Source organism: Cyrtonyx montezumae, unplaced genomic scaffold (assembly GCF_038088225.1).
Source record: "Cyrtonyx montezumae isolate F1298 unplaced genomic scaffold, pur_monq_1.0 scaffold_3, whole genome shotgun sequence".
Classification (NCBI taxonomy): domain Eukaryota; kingdom Metazoa; phylum Chordata; class Aves; order Galliformes; family Odontophoridae; genus Cyrtonyx; species Cyrtonyx montezumae.
In genome coordinates, this window is record NW_027072034.1 from 109,334,839 (window position 1) to 109,356,005 (window position 21,167).

The 21,167-nt window shown below is 42.3% G+C and overlaps 1 protein-coding gene across 1 annotated transcript in view; it reads right to left on the bottom strand.

Annotated features, from left to right (window-relative positions):
- GRIN2B (glutamate ionotropic receptor NMDA type subunit 2B) overlaps window positions 1–21,167 on the bottom strand; it is a 166,468-nt gene that overhangs the window by 7,406 nt on the left and 137,895 nt on the right. The window contains exons 6-9 of the mRNA XM_065742808.1: window positions 20,818–20,971; window positions 19,138–19,263; window positions 15,929–16,158; window positions 827–987 (exon numbers count right to left, since the gene is read on the bottom strand). Of these exons, the coding sequence (XP_065598880.1) occupies window positions 827–987; window positions 15,929–16,158; window positions 19,138–19,263; window positions 20,818–20,971 (671 nt within the window). The remainder of the gene's footprint in view (window positions 1–826; window positions 988–15,928; window positions 16,159–19,137; window positions 19,264–20,817; window positions 20,972–21,167) is intronic.

Genomic DNA, 21,167 nt, shown 5'->3' on the forward strand with positions numbered 1-21,167 from the left:
TCCTTTTCACTAGGGCTGGGTTCTGACAACCACAGTGGGTATTTCTGGGAGGAGGCCTTTAATTATAAGGGACAAAGGCTTACAAAGACCAACTGGGGCTTTAAGTTAGCTCCTCGACAAATTCACTGCTTTAAAATAAAGTCAGATGTTCAAAGATACTTTCTGCTTATGAATCTTTTCCACATTTCCTAAATTATCCAGTGAAACACTCCTATTTAATATACTTATTATTCAAACAGCATCTTTGTCAGCTCTTGATACTAAATTATTCCAGAGAGAAGGACTACTTGCAAACTATTTGCTTCAAGCACACCTTCCATTACACTATATTAGCTAGTGATACACTGGAGTGGGATTAGTTTGACAAGGATTCCTTCAGCTTCCTGATTATCATAATCTTTTATACACAGAAGGAGAGAAAATAAAGGAATTTCCAGATGACAATGCAAATGTTCTAAAAGAAAACTTTGCCCATAGAGGTCTGTGAGCTTTTCTTGTGTATACATAAGGACCCATAAGCATGAAATAGCTTGCTGAAGCAAGGTGTTTGGGAATAATACATGTAGTGCTAACACACACAAAGGTACAGTTGGTCCTGGTTGTTATTTTTTTGTTTTTTGTTTTTTTCAAATAGTCTTGTAAGTATTGCACTTATACAGAAGTTAATAATAATAATAAGATAAGGCTAAGAGATTCTCAGAACTATTCTGTGTTGTGTGTGGTCTAGCTATACTTTTAATCATGGGATGATAACAAACACCACAAAAATTTCCCAGACAATCATTCAAAGAAGTCAGCTAGTAAGTTTGGAAGAAGAAATCCTCACCCAGTCTTCAATGAGAATAGAGCATCATCCACTCCCCTCTGATTGAACTTCACCATGTAGCTGTGCATTTCGGGGTAGTTGTTGCGAATGTTCCTTTCTGTGCTGCCATTGGGAACTGTCCCAAAGCGGAAAGGGGGTGAGAAATCATTGGGTTTCTGGAACTGCAGAAACAGAAAAAGAATATTTCTCACAATCATTCAGCAAGAAGCAGTCATCTGCATGGGAAAACATACTCTCCTTAGAGACCCTGTGCCCACTGAAACACAGAAGGTAGTTCTGATTTTACTTTATTATCAGAAGGAAAGCATTATTGAGAAGATACTATATTTCACTGTTTTCAAAGACAAACATTTCCTATTAGTGTCCAAGAAGTGAAATTGAGCAATCTGGTCTTTAGTCCACTATGGATCAAGTACATAGCCAATGATCAAAAACTGAAAGGAGGTTAGATAAAAGTAAAAACAAAAAGGAAAAAAAACCCAACAACTATCAATGTCTTTGCAACATGGTCAAACAAAGATTTTCAATAAAATCGGTGTGAATTTTACCCACATAGTGTCATTTAGTTTCTATTTCCATTTTATTGACGCCTTTGCATTTCCTGATTCTGACTCAAGTAAAAAAGCAATTAATGAAGAGAGATGCTGCACTGAACAGCTCCCGCCCACTTCACCAAATAAAGGATCAGCTGTCAAAGTTTTGGGCAAATGTCCCAAATGAAATTCTATTAGTGTTTGCAAGTCACTAGTAACATTTGATGCCCAGAACAAAGCTGGCAGAATGCTGAAAACCTTTTGCTGCTCCCAAGAAATACATTCATCATAACACTCCCCTACGGCTGCAAGACTGTGAGATTTTATATGCCACTTGCTTAACTCAAGTCATAATCAATACTCTCTGGAGTTTTATGAACAGTAAAATTTAGACTGTCAATTATCAAGACTGTTTAAAACCCCTAAAACCAATGGGAAGTGGCACAGAATTGTAAGCCAGGAACGGAATAAGCAGTAGAAGAAAACAAGCAGAGGTAGATAAGATGAATGGAAGGCCCCCTCATATCCTAATACATCAAACAGTGCTAGTTTTGAGCTCTCAAATGTGTCTGTATATGTGGATAATCTTATGAAGCATACTAAGAACAAGATAACAATCAAGACAAAATTATCCCATGACAACAGTTCTCCTGGCACATCTATAATGCACTGCTGTCTTCTGCAGTGGAAACATGCCACCTACCCATAGCTATAGCTTCAAAAGCATGTTAGGTCTAGTCTGAAACCTGCTTGACCCAGCCGAGGAGTCCAAAGCTACTAAAGCAGAGTAACTCATTCAGAGCATTTCAAGAACAAAGTCAACAAGGACTTGTACACAGAAGGCACAGATCACATCACCAAAAGGAATTTATTGCACTTACTTCTCTAGAACAACTCATCAGCTGTGCAGGGAATTATCCCTCATATTCAGGTGGAGAGAATGGGCTGGTTCATACGTGTATACATGTGTGTGAGATAAAGCACATGCCCTACTGCTTTAAGCCAGTAGAAAACATCAGATATGTTTTTTGAAACAAAGATTGGCATATCACCAAAAAAAAAAAGAGGTTTCAAATAGCGGAAAAAAGGCAGTAAGGTGCCTCTTAGAAACTTGTCACACTCTCAAGGGATGAAGACAAATTCAAGGCTATCAAAAACTGTACTGAAAGCAAATTTTGATGGGAGAAAAATCACTGCAGCATAAAAAAAATTCTTTCTTACCAAGCTGGTTATAGCAGCAGCTTAGGGGACCCATTGCAAGCCATTCCAGGCCAAAGGAATGTGGTTTCTCTCTTGACATGCTGAAACTGGAGTTTCTGAAGTGGGCAGCTTGCTTCCTCAAAGACTGAAGAACCCAAACTTCTGGGCAGATGAGGAAGGCCCTCATCCACAAAGAGTCCTCCAACAGAAGAAAAGCTTGACAAATATTTAACCTCAGTGTGCCCTTTGGAAAGGACCTACGAGAGCCTCTCTCTGGGCTCACAAAACATTAAGGGAAGGAGAGGCTCCATCCAACTGATACCGCCTTCCTCCATCCCTAGTGATGCAATCTCTAGTTTTCATCTGCTTCCAACACTTACCATGAACTGGGGCAAAAAGGGATTACAGAGTCAGGCAGACCTGTGATAGGGAAAACAACCCCTCTTCTGAACAACCTTTCATTTTCCCTGAGTTTCATGGCCTACCTTAGCACCAGCAAGCTAGGGGTAAAATGCTCTGTATTTCATTTTTAACATTCTGGGCAAACAATAAATAAATGAAAACATTCCTCTTGAGGGAAATGTCTGTTTCTAGCAACTGGAAGAGCATACTTGCAGATAAAAAAAGCAGGTTGATGGCTTCTGCAAACCCATGTACTGCACTACACAGTACCTTATCATTCCCCACTCCTTGTTAAGTCCTCAGTCAGAACAGATCTGCAAATGCAAATTCTTCTCCACATACCCATATGTACACATACTTCAACCACAGAGTGGTGGACAACAAGACACGGAACAGTTGGAGAGGATCCACATGGGACCCACAACAGAGATCTTCAGCATGCATGTCTAAGAGGAGCACACATAATCATCTCCAGACTCCTGGGTTTGTGTATGCAAAGATGAAAAAAATTTGGAGTCCACGAACTCAGAGACAAGCAGCTATTTCTCCACACTGAAAGACTAGTATTGGTACTTGTATGCAACTTTCTATCAGGAAACTGTAGCTGAAAATTCCTCGTACTTGCTGCTTGACAGCATGTGGGCTCAGACTAGGGGTGGAAGGATCTCCTAAGAGCTTTCCAGAGCCGGAAACAGCTGCATCTTTATGAGCGTGCTTGTGCCCCACACAGCTCACAGTAAAGGAGCAAGAAGGGCTGTAAATATGCCCATGAATGGGAAAACATAGGGATTGATGGGGAAGGAGTATGTCCCCTCATGGCAACAAGGTGGAGGCATTTCTGTGGAAGAACTCAAAATGAATAAAGTTAATTGGCACTGCTGTCAAAAAGTTTGGCAATGAAAGACTTAGCTTTTCCAAAGAGCTGGGAGAGTGGGTCTAGACCAAAGATGTCAACCTCAGGAAGCAAGGACACTTTGGCAGACTGGCCTAGAAGGAGTCTGAGAGATGTGGCAGCAGCAGAGGCACAATGCAGGTGCCATAACATAGAGACAGCCTGCGCAGAGGTAATCTGAAGGCTTCAGTAAATATTGATAAAAGAATTAACTGGAGATATTGACATGGTTTGAATGGTCTGAATTTAGATTAATGAGAGAGCTCTCACATCATTTCATGCAATCATTACCCCTGCCAGGGCCATAAGTCACAACTGCTTTGCCCTAGGCATCTGCAAAGAGGAGCCACATGAATCTCTGGCAAAAAAAGAAGAAAATAATAATAATAATAATAATGAGATGATGACAGGAAAGGGAGGATAAGCAACTGCACTGATTGCTGAGCAAACACAGCTGCAGAGAGTCACGGGGAGGGTCTGCAAACTTAGAAGATCTACCTCACCCCTACTTGAAGCACAAACCTGTTCTGCCACCGAGTCCTACCCACCTTGAAGGAACACTGCCCGGCAGGGAACCTGAGGGGCTCGGCTGCAGCCTTGTGCCCAAGGAATGCTGGCTGGAGGTGCACCCCAGCTGCAGCCTCTCATTTGCTCACCATGGGATCTCAGTTGTGAGATGCTCCCCTCATGCACAAGGCGATGTGACAGTCTCTCAACCATGAAAGAAGATCCCTGAGACAGCTGGCTTCACATCAAATTTAACAGGGAGGTGGATGCTGCAGATGGGCCCTTTCCCTATCTGACCTGGGGGTGGAAAGCAGACACCAAGCATGCCTGAAGGGCAAGCCAGAAGGCAGCTTAGGGACAGTCCCCGGAGGCTGCCCTACTCTTCAACCCCTCGCTCAGTAAACTGAAATCAAGCAGGACTAAGCCCAAATTGGACAACAGCTTTGAAGAAGTAACCTCTCAGAGTCAGAAAGCAGAGATCTTACTGCTCCGGAGAGCGATAAACACGCAGGCTGGGGGCTATTAGCACATCGCGTGTGGAGAGCCCCTTTCCTGCTTCCCCTCCCCATCTCACCATGAGAGCTGTCAGCAGCAGCAGTGAGAATGGGTTTAAGTGACTTGTCTGGCAGAGCCGTTTCATTAGTAATTTGGAGCCGTGCCCCGCAGAAAGCAGCATTGTTCTCAGATGTTCGAATATCAATCTGCATAATGAAACAGGTGATAGGAGCTCTTCCCATTCAGGCAGCCAGGATTGGAGAGGATTCAGGAATGAGGGGAAAGGGTTATGTCTAATTGGCCACAATTAATTTGATGAGAATTTTTTTTTAAGATTTTGTCTATCACCAAATGGCTCCTACAGAAAGGCACATCTGCACTTATTTATCTGCCTAATGTAGGCTCTGTTTACGCTGTAAAGCATTTGCCAATAGCATTGAATGCAGATTCCCAAACTCAGCAGGTCTTATAGCAAAAAGGCTCTTTTTTATCACTTGCTCTACTTTTATACTTTTTAACAAAAATAAATCCGTGCTGCATAACATAATGAGCTACTAAAGTGTTGTATAAGTGAGTTTATATGTAGTATCTTACATATACATAGCTTCTTTTTGAGGGTTCCTTTCATTTTCTAAGGCCCAAACCCTCAGCTTTCTCCTTCATGAAGCTCTGACTCTCCAGAATAAGGTCCCCAGGTACTAAACCATTTGTCCCGCTGGACAGCCTTGCCTACCAAAAGCATACATAGCCAGAAGCTGTGGGTAGCATATGGTCTCATGAACTTGACCATCAGGGCATCAGTGAAAACTTTTTGCACAGGCATCTCTAAGCAGCAATCTGCTTACTCTTTTGGCAGCCTTATAACCAGCAGGTATCTGTTGTAACACAAGCCAAATATCTCTAAAATATGGCATTTATTAGTGAGATTTAGTGAGATAAGGCTAGAAAAGCATAGTCCATGCATGAGTGAAAAATTTTAGCACAACCTCTCTGCATTGCCCAAACATCTTTGATTGTCCCCTTTTGCTCTGGTTCAAGCTGCACATCACTGCAGTCAGCTTGCAACTTTTTTGCTGCCTGAGAGTCCAGTCGGGATGTTTGCACAGGAGTTTCAGTCAGAACTTATTAAAAATTAAAGGCTAGGCCAGTGATTTTCAGTGATTTAAGCCTTGACAGACCACTCGTGTACAGCATCATGTTTTGCTCTAGCTGCTATGCCTCTTTATCTTCTGTTTCAGCCAAGAAACAAACCTTTATAGCTAATCAATGACTCTCAAAGAGAGGAGCCTTGTCCTTTCCCTAACCCCCAAATACATCAATGCTGTCCTCCAAACCACACCATGAACAATGCTGCAAAATCACAGAGCTGGATCTGGCCTTGAGAAGATGTCTTTTTTTTCTCTGGCAAGGCTCTCTTAGACATCACCATTCCTGACAGCTCTTCATTCTGCCTGCAGTGGAAGATGGCCACCACTGGAGATTCCCCATTCCCTGAACAATCTAGCCCAGGGTTTTGCTACTGGGAAGCTTTTCTAATTGTCTGAACTAAAGCCCTCCTGCTGCAAGACAAGTATTATTTTCTGTTATCTTCACCATGGACAGAGAAATCAGAATAGTATTTTCCTCTTTGAAGGTGACTTTTATGTTTCTGAAGACTCTTGAGCTGTTTCTCTCCCACGTTGAGGATAAAGAAGCCCAGTTCTCTCAATCTCTCAATCTTTTTGTTAACTGTGTTATCTACGCTTCCAGCTGTTCTTAATGCTGTCTTTTGGTTGCATCCAGTAGATCTTTCCTTGACTTGCCTTTGGTTGGTGGACATGCTCCCATCCTCCACTGCATCAAGAACAATCTGATCAGGACCCCAAGATGTTGAGAGAACATTAAATTTTAAAAGCTCACAGCAACATAAAGCCAAGGAAATAAAGGCGTTGCTAGTAAGAAGTAATACTCATTATCACTGTCCTCAGTGTCTCTCTATATTATAACTTTCCTTCTCTGTTCTTAACTCTTGTCATTCACAAGTTGCAAGGTCTTCAAAGCAGTAACTGTGTCCTGATTCACATTTAGGTAGTGGTCAGTTTGTTTCTAGAATGCCAATCATAACTGCCAGTACCATCCGCAGGGCTTTTGTATTCTTTTCTTTGTCCAGCCTGACTGCATATAGATACTTCCACATAATTGTGCCCTGTCACCTATCCTAGTAGAGGAAGTGATCTACAGATTCACAGTGTGGTGGCTGCTGTATTGGTATGTTGGTAGTGGGCACTTTTACATTGTTACAACAGCTTCCCAGCTAAGAGTGTGCCAGCACAACTGCAGAGGCATGCTTCAAACCTAAATCACAGCACTGATACAATAATCTGTAAGGACAGCAGACTAAAGAGACTGTGCTGTTCCTTCTTCTATTACTCATGAATCTCTTGAACAGATGCTTCTCTAGCTTCACTCCTAAAGCATGCTTCTTCCCTCTGCAGTCACCTTGCTTTGATACTACTGACATTTCTTTTACTCCCAACGTATAACTCACAGCCACTCCGAAGCGACCACAACTTTTCAGACCTTCCTTTTCTCCTAGCTCCAATTTCTTCTCTTCTACATACCCTCCCAACAAGACTCTCCACCTCCTCAGCAGCAGCTGAGACTCCTCACAGCTCAGAGTACTGGAACCTCATCAGCAATTTCTGATTGTCAGGCAGAAATCAGCCCTAAGACTGCAGTGGCAAAATATCACTTGCTTGTCTCCATCAGTCAAACAGCACATCTTGATTTATAAACAGTAACAACAAAAAAAGGAATGAACAGAATTAACTCCAGTTCAACTCAGTAACTCAGTTTTGTAATGGCACCAAAAAATGCTTGGATGTCCTCAGACCTTGATTTTGTGGTTTATCTCATTGTTAAATATCCTGTGACATTTCAAATTCTCTGGTCTTGTTTTGTATGGCACTTTCACCCATGAATTCCTCTAGATAAGTCTGAGAAATGAGCTATCAGTTACTGCAGCTGACAGCAGCAAAGTTGGAAAAGAATTAAATTAAAGCCACTTTTAAAGAAAGATGTAGGGTGGGTCAGAACCATAGAAAAAGAAGAAAAATGTCTGTGAATGTCTGGTGGTGAAACAGCGTGGGTCAGGGAAGGAAACAGAGCAACCTAGGGACAATGCAGAGGTGTGAGGGGTGGGGGTAGGTGAAAGCAAAAGAAAGGAGTACAGATATAGCAACTTTAAAAATAGTTGTCCTTGTAAAATAACTGAGATGAAAGCAGAGACCCAATTGGTGGAAGAAGCCGCCATCACATGCAGTTATTGCCAGAGCAATGCACACAGTAGGACTGTGCAGACTCTTTGCAAGCTGGATTGCTCTGTGCAGACCTGCCTTGTGCTGCTTCTGCACAGAGCAGAAGACTGCAAACCTCAGGCAGTGCAGCCTTATCCCTAACAGATGGTATTTCATGGGTCCTACTTCTTCCACAGCCAGACCTACATGCACATGCTGGGACCACACAGCCTTTCCTCTGACCCAGGTCTTACGGAGATATCCAGGCGTAGGGGTCATTCTAGGATCAGACCACCCTCTGCCAGAAAAGCAGGCATCTCTTGGGACTGTTCCATGCAGCTGCACAGTGCGTGGGCATTATGCAAAAACTGTGCAGCATAAAAGATAACACAAAGGCTATAGAACTTTCTCAGGTCACATTTGGAAGGCTATAGGTTCCACATCTGTCACAGTGTTAGGTGTCTCTAAAGCCTGACCAGAGAACACCCATAGTGGAACCACTACCAGACAGCTCTTTGCATAGCCATGATACTTGTAGGTGTAGTATCGTATGAGCACGGTCTTATCTGTTGCAATAAAATGAGCTATGTGATATTAGCTACAGCACAATTTTGCTTGCATGTATGTAGAGGCTAAAGATAGCCTGTTTATCCTAAAATCAAATCATATTATGTATTCTATCTTTGGAAGTCAGCTTCCTTGGAAGTCAAACACAACGGGGCAAAAAGCACATTTTAAATAATCCCAGGCAAGCACAAAACAGAAATGAGTGAGGCAGAAAGATGCTGTTTAGTATGCTCATGTTCATACCACTGAGATGTAGATGTTCATTGAGAAGGAGAAAATTGACTGATAAAAAAGACCTTGAGAGGAGAGGTGGCAACTACGTACAGAAGAGTTTGAAATCTGCTTTGTTTGCATATGAGACAGCTGGTTAACAACTTATGAAGCTTTCTGAGAAATTCAAAGGCTGTAGTTTGCTGAGAGAGAAATTCCATTTTTCAGCTCTTTTCAGTAAGACAGGCAAGTCAGAGTCTCCCGTCTTGTAAGCACAAATAGTAGCCAGTTGGTTTCAACAACTTGTACATGGGTAACAACCCCTGGGTAGGACAGTGGAACCCTGTGCATGTGTGGCAAACTTCTAGAAGACTTCCCTGGGGCCAAGTAATTAGAAAAGAATAATAATCACATTAGTGTAATTTTTTAAGCACCTTTGTAGTTGAAGAGGGAAAGCAAAAACACAGAACTCAAGGCAGGGCAATAGAAGCATCCTAGAACCAACCCAGAGGTGTGAGATAATGCCTCCCTTTATCTTGCTACAGAAAGCTGCCTCCTACTTACGAGTGGACAGCAGCAGAGAAGTGAGTCACATCATGCCCTTGTGTGTCCTGGGGCCCCCAGAGCTGGTGCACCTGAAGCAAGCTAACCTGCTGGGCCAACACAACTTAGGGAAATTTGATCTTGAATAGTCAAAGTCATGGGAGACACAGGGCTCCTTTCCACTAGGTGAATGCAAGGTACCTCCTGCCAAGTTTTCTCAAGCATATATATATAACATTGAATGTTTCAGTCACTAGGTGAAAGCAATGAAATCTGTGGGAATGGGGAGGGACGTAGGTGGCTGTTGTGTATTTTTAATCCTGTAGATCTCATTTTCCCATTCCTACCCCACTAGCATTTCATTCCTGATCATTCAAATGAAGGAGGCCAGCTCTCCCCTCTCAGGCTGCCAAATCCTGGTGGCAGTGCCATTGTGTTTTATTTGACTGCAGAGGGCCAAGTACATTTATGGCACTGTATAAATAATAAATAAAAATATTCATCGCTTCTCTCTCTGCTGACTTACACCGACGCGAGAAGCAGGACAATCCTTTGCTTCCCTCCTCCCTCCCCCTGTTATGCAATTCTCTGAAGACGACATTTTCCAGGCTGCCAAGCAATTAGCACAGAAGCAACCAAGTTTGCCCAGCGCCTCCAAAGGGCCAGCTGTGGGAGCTGGTGAGGAGGCAGATGAAAAGGAAAAGCTGTTTGTGGCTGTGACTCTGGAAATGCAAGGAGGAATGCAAAAGCTGGAAGCTAAGGACTGTGCAGTGGCTCTTCAGCTGACCTCCCTCTCTCCTCCAGCGGCTCCCACTTCAAAAATGGGCAAAGCCAGCAGTGTTGTGTTGCATTTCTCCCTTCCCAGCAAGGATGGATTCAACCTATGGTCTTCCTTTGTGTATCCACTCCTCTTGCATTGTGCCTTGCTCAAGTTCCCAACTAAATGGCATTGTAAGTGCCACTAATCCTTAAGAGTCCCATTACAAGTTTTACGGCTGCTAAATCCCTCCAGATAGACAGAAAAGAGAGAATCCTGAGAGGCTGAGCCAAGGCTAAAGTATATCGCAGCCTTCTCACAGCTCAGCACTACACAGCACTGAGCTTGAACAAGAGGGAGAATGACAAAGAAATTAGGACTGAAGAGGGGGTGCAGAAAAAACACACTTGTAAACCCACTGACTTTAAACATTTATAGCTATAAAACTACTGAATCACTTTTCAGCACATGAGCATGGAGGTTTGTCAAAAGGATCTTACAGAGCGTAAAGATCACGCCAAGCTGAACAAGACAGGATGATTAAATCTGTAATAAATGGACCCATCTATGACTGTAAAAAATATCTGAGTTCATATTTATATACACAATAAATGTCATTGATTCTAAAGATGAATTACTAACATGATAAGCTGTTCCTGTTTATTAATATGAAGATCCAAATAATTTGTAATTTTACAGAAATATACCGTGTTATATACTGTTCCTATACAAATACAGGAACTGATGTTTTATGAACAGGTTCAGATAAATCATCAGATTCTAAGGCATAAAACTTGGAAGTTTCAGAGGTCTGAATTTTCTGCACTTCACTGTGAACCAATGTTTGTTATATCACGCACTAGAAAGTACTGCTAATGTTATATATAATGGTTATATTGAAACAAAGAACTAAACGCAGTTCAGCTCGTTTACAGATGTTCCTGCCAGAGAAGCACTGTGGAAAGAAATCCAGCTTTACAGAGGGTGTGATTTCTTTAATTTTTGTCCAAGTAAGGTGTGTTCCAGGCCAGGACTCTATCCATATTGAAGAAAGGTTTTGATTTATCACAAAAGGACTGGGTTGGAAGTGGCACGGCCTGGCTGCATCTGGCTAGCTTGTAATCTCCACAGACGTCTAAGCACAATAAAAATCATACTGCTATTGATAGGATTACATATTTTCTCCTTTTGGACGTTGCCACATAAAACTTCCTTTGTGCCATGCAGAAATCTGTGGAACCACAAATGTTCACTGACAGTAAATGCTTAATCTTGTGGAAGGGTTGTGCTCCCTCCAAGCCAACCAATTAGAAAACCACCATCCCTCTAACACACCTTTCAGGGTGCCAGACTGAGCCCCGCTTATGGTCCCCTCAGAAAATTTCTAAAGAGTGTTATCTGCATTAAATTTCTCCTAGCCTTCTCCAGAGCAGGTATTTGTTGTAAAAAAGCTGCAAGCTCAATAAGACACTTAACTTCAATCATGTGAATAATAGCCCATTGACTTTAATGTCGCCACTCATGAGTGTGAAGTTAAGCACATGCTTAAGTGTTCTGCATATCGGGATCCTTGTATAATTTACATTTAATGTGCTGCAGAGCAGAATGTAGAAAATAATTCATTTTTCAGTTTCATGGCCAAGCATCTATTACTGCAGAAACAAAGCAGATTTATTTTTGCAGGGTATTTTTTTTTTCCCAATTTGATTTTTGCTTTGTATCAACCTGAAATGTTTCATTCACCTCAGGATAACATGCTGCTTTGTATTTCAGTTAACTCTTTCTTTCATTACAGAAAAAAAACAAAAATATTTTTTTTCCTTTTCTTAAATGTGGGTCAGTTTTATGATTAATGCCTTTAGAAAACAAGTAAGTCAAAAATACACATCAGAGATATCAATCAAAATACTTTCTTTCAAGTACACTAAAACGATCCACTTTGGTAAATACCAGATTTTGGGCAGCTTTAACTCCAAAATTTTATTTGTTCTGGAGATAATGGACAGTCATTGAAAAAAAAAACAGCTAACCTATGCTTCACAGAAATAAGCTCTTTGTCTCAACATTTCATTAATATCTTAAGAAGAAAATAAGTTAAATACAAGTGAAATCACAGCAATCTGTATTAATTTGCAGGCATATAGAAATCCATTTCTTTCCTTTTTATGTCAATTACAAAATTATCATTCTGATACTTTATTAGCCTCTTTGGCATTTCCAACTAATTTACAGGCATGGATACTACTTTTTTTTTATTATTATTAACCTACCGCATTCTAAATTATTTTATTTAAATGCCCTGCTGGCTGTCCACATTTGCTTTTATTCTATTACTACTGTATATGAATGGAAATTATGTATAGCTATTAGATTATTTCACACATTAGCTCATTTATATAATCTTTCCTGTATTTATTGCCTTCGTTAGACTGAAATACCGCAGGCACTTGTTTCTCTAACAAGTCTGAAGCTCTCCCATTATAGGAAATTGGGTTATATCTCCTGATTACAGGCAGACAAAACCAGGCGCATGCTCTGGCTGCAGCAATCTGTGACAAGCCATCTTGCTGGCCAGCCTTTTGCAGAAGAGTTGTGGCCACGGTGGTCCCCAGACAGCAGCAGCTGGGCCTACATCCAGCCACACCGCTGCACGGGGAGGTCTACTCAGGGTCATGAGAGCAGGCCTCAAATCAGCTCTAGACCTACAGGTCTTGCAGGATCAGTGCTGTTCTCCAGTAGGAGCAAGTTTCTCCTCCCTGCATCTACCCATACCTACTGCAACTTAAGGAGCCACAGTTTGACATGTGATTTAAGGAGCCATGAGGGTTAACATGCTAACTGTGGATTCCTGGCTCAGCTCTGGCACCGATTTTAAGCCAGGTGACGACAAACAAGTGGCATAGAGCAGGGTGAGCATTACCCAAACACACTCTCAGGGACAGGAGAGAGAGCAGCAGAAGCCATGAAGCTCAGCACAGCCATCCTCCATACTACCTACCACCTTGGCACAAAGGTCCCTGCTCAAGCATCCCTGCAGCACAGGAGGGACATGACATTAGTCCCCGTCCTGCATGTCACTTGAACAGAAATGCTGGGAAACAGCCAAGACACCTCCTAAGTCCTCAGACAGATGGAATGATTCACCATGCATTTCTAGGGACATAGTGGGTGAACACCCGTAAGCACCTCAGAGCAGCTCTTTCAGAGCAAGGACCACAGTGTCCATGGAGGTCCCTGTATGAGTGTTGCAGGAGGGAAGCCAGCCTGACCTTGATAAGCATTCCCCCACCAGGCACAGTAATGGATTTTGTGAGTGGGTCTGGCATTTTGGCTGCTCTACAGTTCTGTCTTTCCCAGGTACTGTCCCGCTAACAGACCTGGTTCTAGACAAGTAGGAACAATTTCCTTTAAAGTATCTAGACCTTCGCCCATCAGCTTGGATTCTGTTCTCTTCTGATTCCTTTTGCAGGTCGCATTTGCACTTAGCAGCTACAGAAGGCCAGGAGCTGATCTGCTTCAGTTCTGCTGTGAATATCAACAGTCACAATGGCGAAAAACTTAAGCCATTCCTCTTAGCCACCCAGCACAGACCAGCAACAGTCTGCTTTGTAAATCTGAACTGGCTAAGTTTTGCTGGCAGGAGAAGGGAGGAAGGGCACAGCACAATTCCATCTCCAGGGTATGTGCATTGAGGAGGTTGCAAGCACGGTGCAGACTTCAGAAGAAGAAAAGAGGAAATTCAGAAGAGTGAATTCCTCCCAAACTAGGTCATCCTGAAGCAGGGCTTGGATACCTGTATGATAGGTCTCAAATTCTGCAGGGTGCTTTGCACACACAGAATGTGGAAATCTATGAACCCAGCAGATCAATCTCTCACTCACCCTTTGGACAGAGTTTTTCCCACTTGTCTATTCTCAAGAGACAGCAGTTGGCCTTCATTTTTATCAGCCAATTTTCATCTGGTTCCAGATGCTTTATTAGATCGTTATTTTACCCATATGTTGCACTACCAGCTGTGTTTGAGGCATATCAAAGCCACCTCAGTCTGTACTACAGCCTTTCTCTTCCCCAAGAAACACAGGACATGCTTTAGGATGGCAAAAGCAAACATAGGTAAGTAAGCACAGAAAAGTAGAAGAAAATGACCTTAATCCAAAACACACAGGAAACCCTACAGTGATATTGACCGAAATAGGCCTAGAATCCTATATCCAAAGGCTCTATGAAGCTCCAGGAACTGCCACTTTCAATTGATATTTCACACACATCTCTCTGCAGGTGTAGAGAACGTTTTGAAAAACATGAGGAAGAAAGCAAAGCTCTCTCTATGAGCCTATGCACAGCCTGAAACAATAGACCAGAGGTATGAACTATCCCATTTAGTTCAGACAGTTGAAAACCTAATGGTGACAAACTAATGTTAACTCTGGTAGTGCTGGCTGGTTTTGAACAGTGCTTTTCAACCTGAGGGAGTCCATGGCTTCTTAGGAGCCTATGCTACAACCTCTACCTGGCAGAAGAACATCCTCTTCACTCCCTCCTTAGCACAGGACATTGCAAATGTAGAGACACAATGGAAAAAATTGAGATTGGAATGAAAACAAATAACAGGAGCACCTCTGCATGGATCGTATTGTTCTGTCATATTTCTTTCTAGGGAGGGAAAAAAAAAAAGAAAGAAAGAAACATCTAGAGAGAAAGAAAAAAAAGCCAAAAAAAATCCTCATAGAAACAAATCCACCTCAAAATTCCTAGCTTGATGCACAGGACACTGTGTTTATCCACAGGGGGACTGACCACAGTTTATTTCTAGACTGTCACGGGGGACTAAAGAGACAGTAACTATAACCAGATCAGCAGTAGCAAATCAACACGGACATTCCTCTTTTTGCTGTTATCCCCAGTAGCAGCGTATGTGACCTGTTGCTATGTGGTTGCCTGTCAGTGACGTGACCCCTTAAGAAGCCCCAGTGAAAGAGCAAGGAATACAGAACAGGCAATTGAGCCTCACAGAACTCAATTCCTTATGAGTAACCTTGTAACAAAACAAAAATAAAGCAGTGCGAACAGCTTCAGACCCTCGTGAGCCAGACAGCAAGAACCTGCATGCATGAACAATCTCCTCAAAATCCTCAGTGTGCAAAGCCCAGCAAAAGCAAATGCTCTGTGAGTACAAAATGCATTGCATGTAAACAAGGCAGTGAAACACAGTGAAACAGGAATGATTTTTTGTGCTAAGCCTCCAAAGGCCTTGAAAAAAATGACAGTCTAACTTAAAATGCAAGCAATAGTAAATCATCAAAGCCAAGCTGATTTACCCCCATAGGCAGAACTTGTCCCCAGTATAAACTAACAGATCGTATTTGCTAGCATAATAGTCACAGCTCCCACACAAATTATTTCATCCTGAAAAAACAGGTTGCAGCCATTATTTACATCACCTTCAAAGCAGTATTAATTCATTTTTTTGCTGCCAATCAAGGTGTAGTTTGGGATCATGCAAGCAAGCACAGTTCACTTTTGTTTCCATAATTCACTCCTGAAGTGCTTAAAATGTGTAAGAATTGAACTGAATACCAGTGAAGAACAGTTGTGCTATTTAAACCAGGGACTACAGCAATGTTGCAACTAAAAAATCTGAACATTTTCACAGTAAGAATAGAGGAGAGAGAGCAACACAACCTCTTCTGTGAAGAAGGCTGCTTTGGGAGGATCCATTACCTTTTTGTCGCTCAAGCCAGACACCTGGTCCACATACTCCTCTTGGATCATGAAGGCAGCCAGATTGGCAGTGTAGCTGGCCAGGAAGATGACAGCAAAGAAGGCCCACACTGACACCATGATCTTGCTAGTTGTACCTTTGGGATTCTGCACTGGCACAGAGTTGTTGAACACCAGCCCCCACAGCAACCAGATAGCTTTGCCAATGGTGAAAGAGGGACCTCCTGGCTCTGGAGTGATTGAGAAACAAGATCCCAGAGTGAGCATCTCAGAGCAAGCAATCTGCATTTCTCTTTACATATATGACTTCAGAGTTAAGGGTAGTATCTATTCCTGTGAGATGAATGTCCATAGCTATGCTCCCCTGTGTTCAAGATACTATATCTAAGCAAAGTGTGACCCTGAAAAGTGATTTTCTAAAATGTCCCCAGGCTTCTGTAATTATTCTGTCCCAAAGATTTCGAATGAAGCTTTATATAAGGGCTTTTTGTACCTGATTAGAAAATGTAGAACATTCCATTTCAGTTCAAGTGTTGTCACCAGAAATAGAGTTTTCTCAGAAGAACTCTACCCTCATTTCTAGTTGTTTAACAGTGGTTTTGTTCCTGAACTCCTACCATACATCTGTGCAAAATATGGCCTTCACTGTACTAGTACAGGTGCAAGAAAGAGCATCATCTGAAATAGCAAGGCTCTAGAAATACATCTGCCGTGAGCCAGAGAAGGATCCAGCTCCATCTCCATGTGCTGCATCTAAGCTACATAACATCTGGCACATACTTGGGTCTCTCTCAGGAAGATCAGCAGCTTCAAGAGCACACCTAAAGCTGACATTTTCCCCTCATTCACCTTTCAGAGTAAAAGCTCACACATAGCCCAAAAGCCAAGCATGCTAATGAAGCACTATGCTTGAAACCTTGTGAAATCCTGTCTGTCTCTCAGCAGTGCCGCATCCCTGGCATATGCATGTTCCACTAGTGGTGACCAAAACATATGCTCAAATTGAGACCAAGAGGAACTGTCATTGAGACTGCAGCCAGAATTACTCAAAGGATCCTGCTTCAAGCACTGAGAAGATTCTCTTGGGAGAAGATTCTCTGGCACAATTCAAGTAGTGCCTGTCACTTTTCTGACGGTGCTATGCTTGCTCTGCAACCCTTTGGTTTAGCATCCCATGTTTTATCTCCTCCCTTGGGAAGGCTGGAGCCTGGTGCTGCCACCTGTGATTAAGGTTGGCTCCAGCAGAGAAAGAGAAGTGAAGAAAGTCAATTGATGACTCCTCTCCAAAGCACCGAGCGGGGAACAGTATGGATCATCTGAAGGCACTGACTGTGTAAGTTCTTAATGCAGCTGAGAAGTGCAAGGGGCTCATTGTGTAGTCTGGGAACTGCACATTAAGTTCTAAGTAGAATCATCATCCGGCAAAACTGGAGCCTCTAGATGCAAGGAGACAAAGCTGGTGTAAAAAATTGATTTGACACTCCTTGCATTTTACATGTTGAAGTGGTAACTTCAAATTCCTCCTTACTAAATGACTGAGACATCTGAGTCGTGTGCCTTTGTAAGGTACAATACTTCAAGTTATAGGTATGGACTTGCCCTAAGACTTGAGTGCAAGCTCTGTAAAACATCAGTGGGAACTGTAAGATGTAAGGAAATCTCAAGAAGTTCTTTTCTAGTCTTCTTCTCTCCACCAGTTACCCCATTTGCTTTCAGCCACATATCAAGACAGCAGTGGGAGTCTCTAATCCATACTAGGGATCAGATTTCAAACTTTAAGTGACCCCAGGACAACAAACCAGCGCAGCTGGAGGCTAGACCAGGACATGCTCATCTAACTTGGAGAGAAAATCTCGCATGTTCTTACAGAGAAAATCCAGATTTAGGGGGCAGATTAATACCGTTGTAGACTATTTGAATGCAGTCAAAATAACATTAGCAAGAGCATTCATTACCAAAGAGGTATCGTGACCTCTGCAGCTCTTTCTACATCTTCACATTACATATGTCAGGGATAATATCTTCCTGATGGTGCAATACCATTCATGATTACTCAGAAATGTTGATATTGCAGCTGCAGTTCACCTAACTTAACTGCACAACTGCACACCTGTGGTAAGAACTGCTTCTAATTCTACATCTGTATTAATACCTCCCAGGAGACTCACATGTTTAGCAATATTTACTTGTATCCAAAGATCTGTGTTGCTATGAGGGCATGCCACAGTTCCATCTTAAGAAAAGTTCTCTTCCCCATAAAAGGGATTCTGCCTGCATTCCTATAAACACACTTGTTTTCCCAACCTGATCTAGTGGAAGGTGCCCTTGCCCATGACAGGGGGTTGGAACTGGATGATCTTTAAGGTCCCTTAAATTCACTCAAAATACTAGATTGGTGAGTAAACGAATGCATTTTTTAATAACACTCAATCCTACCATTCTCAACTGACAAGTAAGTCCCAGAAAGGTTTGAAGTACTGATTTGTCAGAGCATGAAATAAGAAGGTGACAACAGGCTCAACTTGCTAATTGTTTTCTTACCAATAATTGAAAAATTTCTGCTTCTCAGGTTGTTTGTCCACACTCTAACTCATCAGGCTACCTTCTGAAGATCAAAATCATAGAGTTAAGTCATTCATTCCTATCTTTCCTACTGCCTTTACAATATAATTCCTTACTCAACCCCAATCCAGAATCCTAGTTCCAGAAAAATGAGCTTCTCATTTTCTATGTTGGCTTTGGCAAGCCAAAGAGCCAATCTGGAGAGGATGATGCCCAGCTGACAGATGTGGGCTCTGGAGTATGGCACTCCTCTGGGAGCCAGCAGTGCTGCTTGCTCTCCTGGGAGAAATAGCACTGAAGGGCAGATTAAAAATGGAGAGTCCTCTGATTCCCTCAAAGAGAGCAGCTCTGCAGGCACTGCCAGCACGAGCTACCAGGGTCTCTATCCATTTCATGAGAAATGAATTGGAGCTAGTGCTTGCTTTAGAGATGAAAGCATCACAGCTCAGTCTCCTGAGCCAAGCAAATTATCCATTATCTACATCTGTTCACTACAGAAATGTTTTCCGCCTCCCTCCCTGCCCTTTTTGAGAGTATCTCTTATAGTGGGCTAGATCTGTACCACATTTAAGTGAAGGAAATGCCACTAATGAAGAAGCCAGCTTTGGAAGCAAGAGAAGATTGTGGCAAGGAGTGGCTCCCCTTACCTCTGCCATCAGCAAGGCACCGATTATAGCCCACAGGGCTGAAGTACTCGAAGACGAAGACAGCCACTGCAGAGATGATAAGCAGCATCACGAACATCATCACCCACACGTCAGCACTGAATGGCTCTGGAGAGGAAGAAAAAGCAATGCTGAAAGGCTTGATACACCATGGCCACCTTGCCCCTCCCTTTCTTTGCCTTCTGGAGTACCTCAGTGACAGTGTGTGGCAAAATGGGCTTGGGAGAAACAGAAGTCATGGCAGAGCTTTCAACCTTAATCTGAAACACGTCTTGAATTGGTAGATGCATGCTTTCTTTTTCTGTAATGATTACATTCATTCTTACAGCTACATTTGTGACACATAGCTCCATTTGGAACCACACACAGCCTCTGTGGCATGCATTGATAAAATAAAATGCATTGATAAAAGACTGTTCCCAGGAAGTCCTCCAGCACCATCTGGAGAGAGTGGGGAAAATGGAACAGAACTGGCAGAGTTTCAGACAAGCATTCAACTTTCAAGATGCTACTGAGCCAAAGAGCATCTCCAAATTTCTGAGGTTCAGCCCTAGTGATAGCAGTTTTTCAGCTATTCCATTCTCAGAGCAATTGGAACACTGGCTCATTCTAGAATTGTTAAGTGTTTTCATTCTGCAAGTGTTTGATCTTTGCCAGGTTTTTTCCACCTCCAAGACTGAAGAAATAAAGACAGGACTGTACCAGATCAAAGAAACCTAGAACTGTGGCACATGCTGCAGTCAATTTTGCAACCTTGATTTAATTGCAATTAAAAAATGTTGAGTTTATTTTGCTGTTGTTTTTACGTGCCCCAAGTAATATTGGTGGAATACTGGAAGCCAATTTTCCTTGGCTAAAGGCAAAAACTGCTGAAGAGTGAGTAGCAATGAAACAACTTCTTCAAGAAGTTTGGAAAAAAAAATTTACCCATATAAAATTACTTCTGTTTTTAAGTATTCTCAGGCTCCTGGCAGAGAGCAGATAGTAATTATGTAACTCATATAGCGTGTTTGCTGCATCATAAAGCATTTTGTAAAGCCAAATAGTAGATACAAGGAAGACACGGGGAAATGCAGTAATAATTCTTCATTCTCCAACCACTCTCCTGCACTGCAAAACAATAGAAACCATGTTATTGGGATGCAGAGTCAGCAAAGAACTGACAGCTCAACCCTTCAAATTCTGTTAGGTCTCTAACTTCCTCCAGTTGCTCTGGAAAGTGAAGAAATAGTTAAAATCTTCTTTACAAACAATGTCTCTGAAAGTATAGCGATTCGCTGCTAATTGTCATCGCTAAGAAGTATACACTGGCTTACCAGCTACAATCTTTGAATCATTTTTTTTTCCTGGCCTACACTCCTTGAACATGCTATTAGTTGAGTCACTGGGAAACCACATGCTGTAGGGTAGATGGCAACCCTGAGGTGCCCATTCTTTGCTAGGATTACTGAGAAACGCCTTGGAACTTCTAGGCAGTGCCTGTTTGTATTTGTCTGGATTTTGCTTGCTTGAGATTTAGAACTAAAACACCACAGTTTATTTTTATATACCTGTCCCACAAGTACTCCTAAAAAGAAACTTTCAGGCTAAGAATCATGAGTAACCTTCACCTAATTTTTGATGAACACTGGGCTAAATTTTAATTTTAGATTAAAATGATACCTAAGAAGGCAGAAGGTGAGACAGTTCCATTGCTACGTGACACCATGACGCTGATTCCCGTCTCAATGAAGGGCACAGAAAAATCCACCACTTCTGAACGTTCCTCATTAATTGTGAGGGATCCCACAGCCATATAGGCCCGTTTGGTGACAACCTAGAGAAAGGAAAAGAAGATTTCACATACACAGACCCAGGGCTAGCCCCACTCAAGCACCATGAGCATGCCCCTTCTCACCATTCTGCCTTCCCATCCAGCCCTTTCACTCCTGTAATCCCATTCCCTATACTGTTTCTATCGTTTCTCCTTTCTAATCTTTCATCAGGACACCTTCTTCTTTCAGGGAATCTAT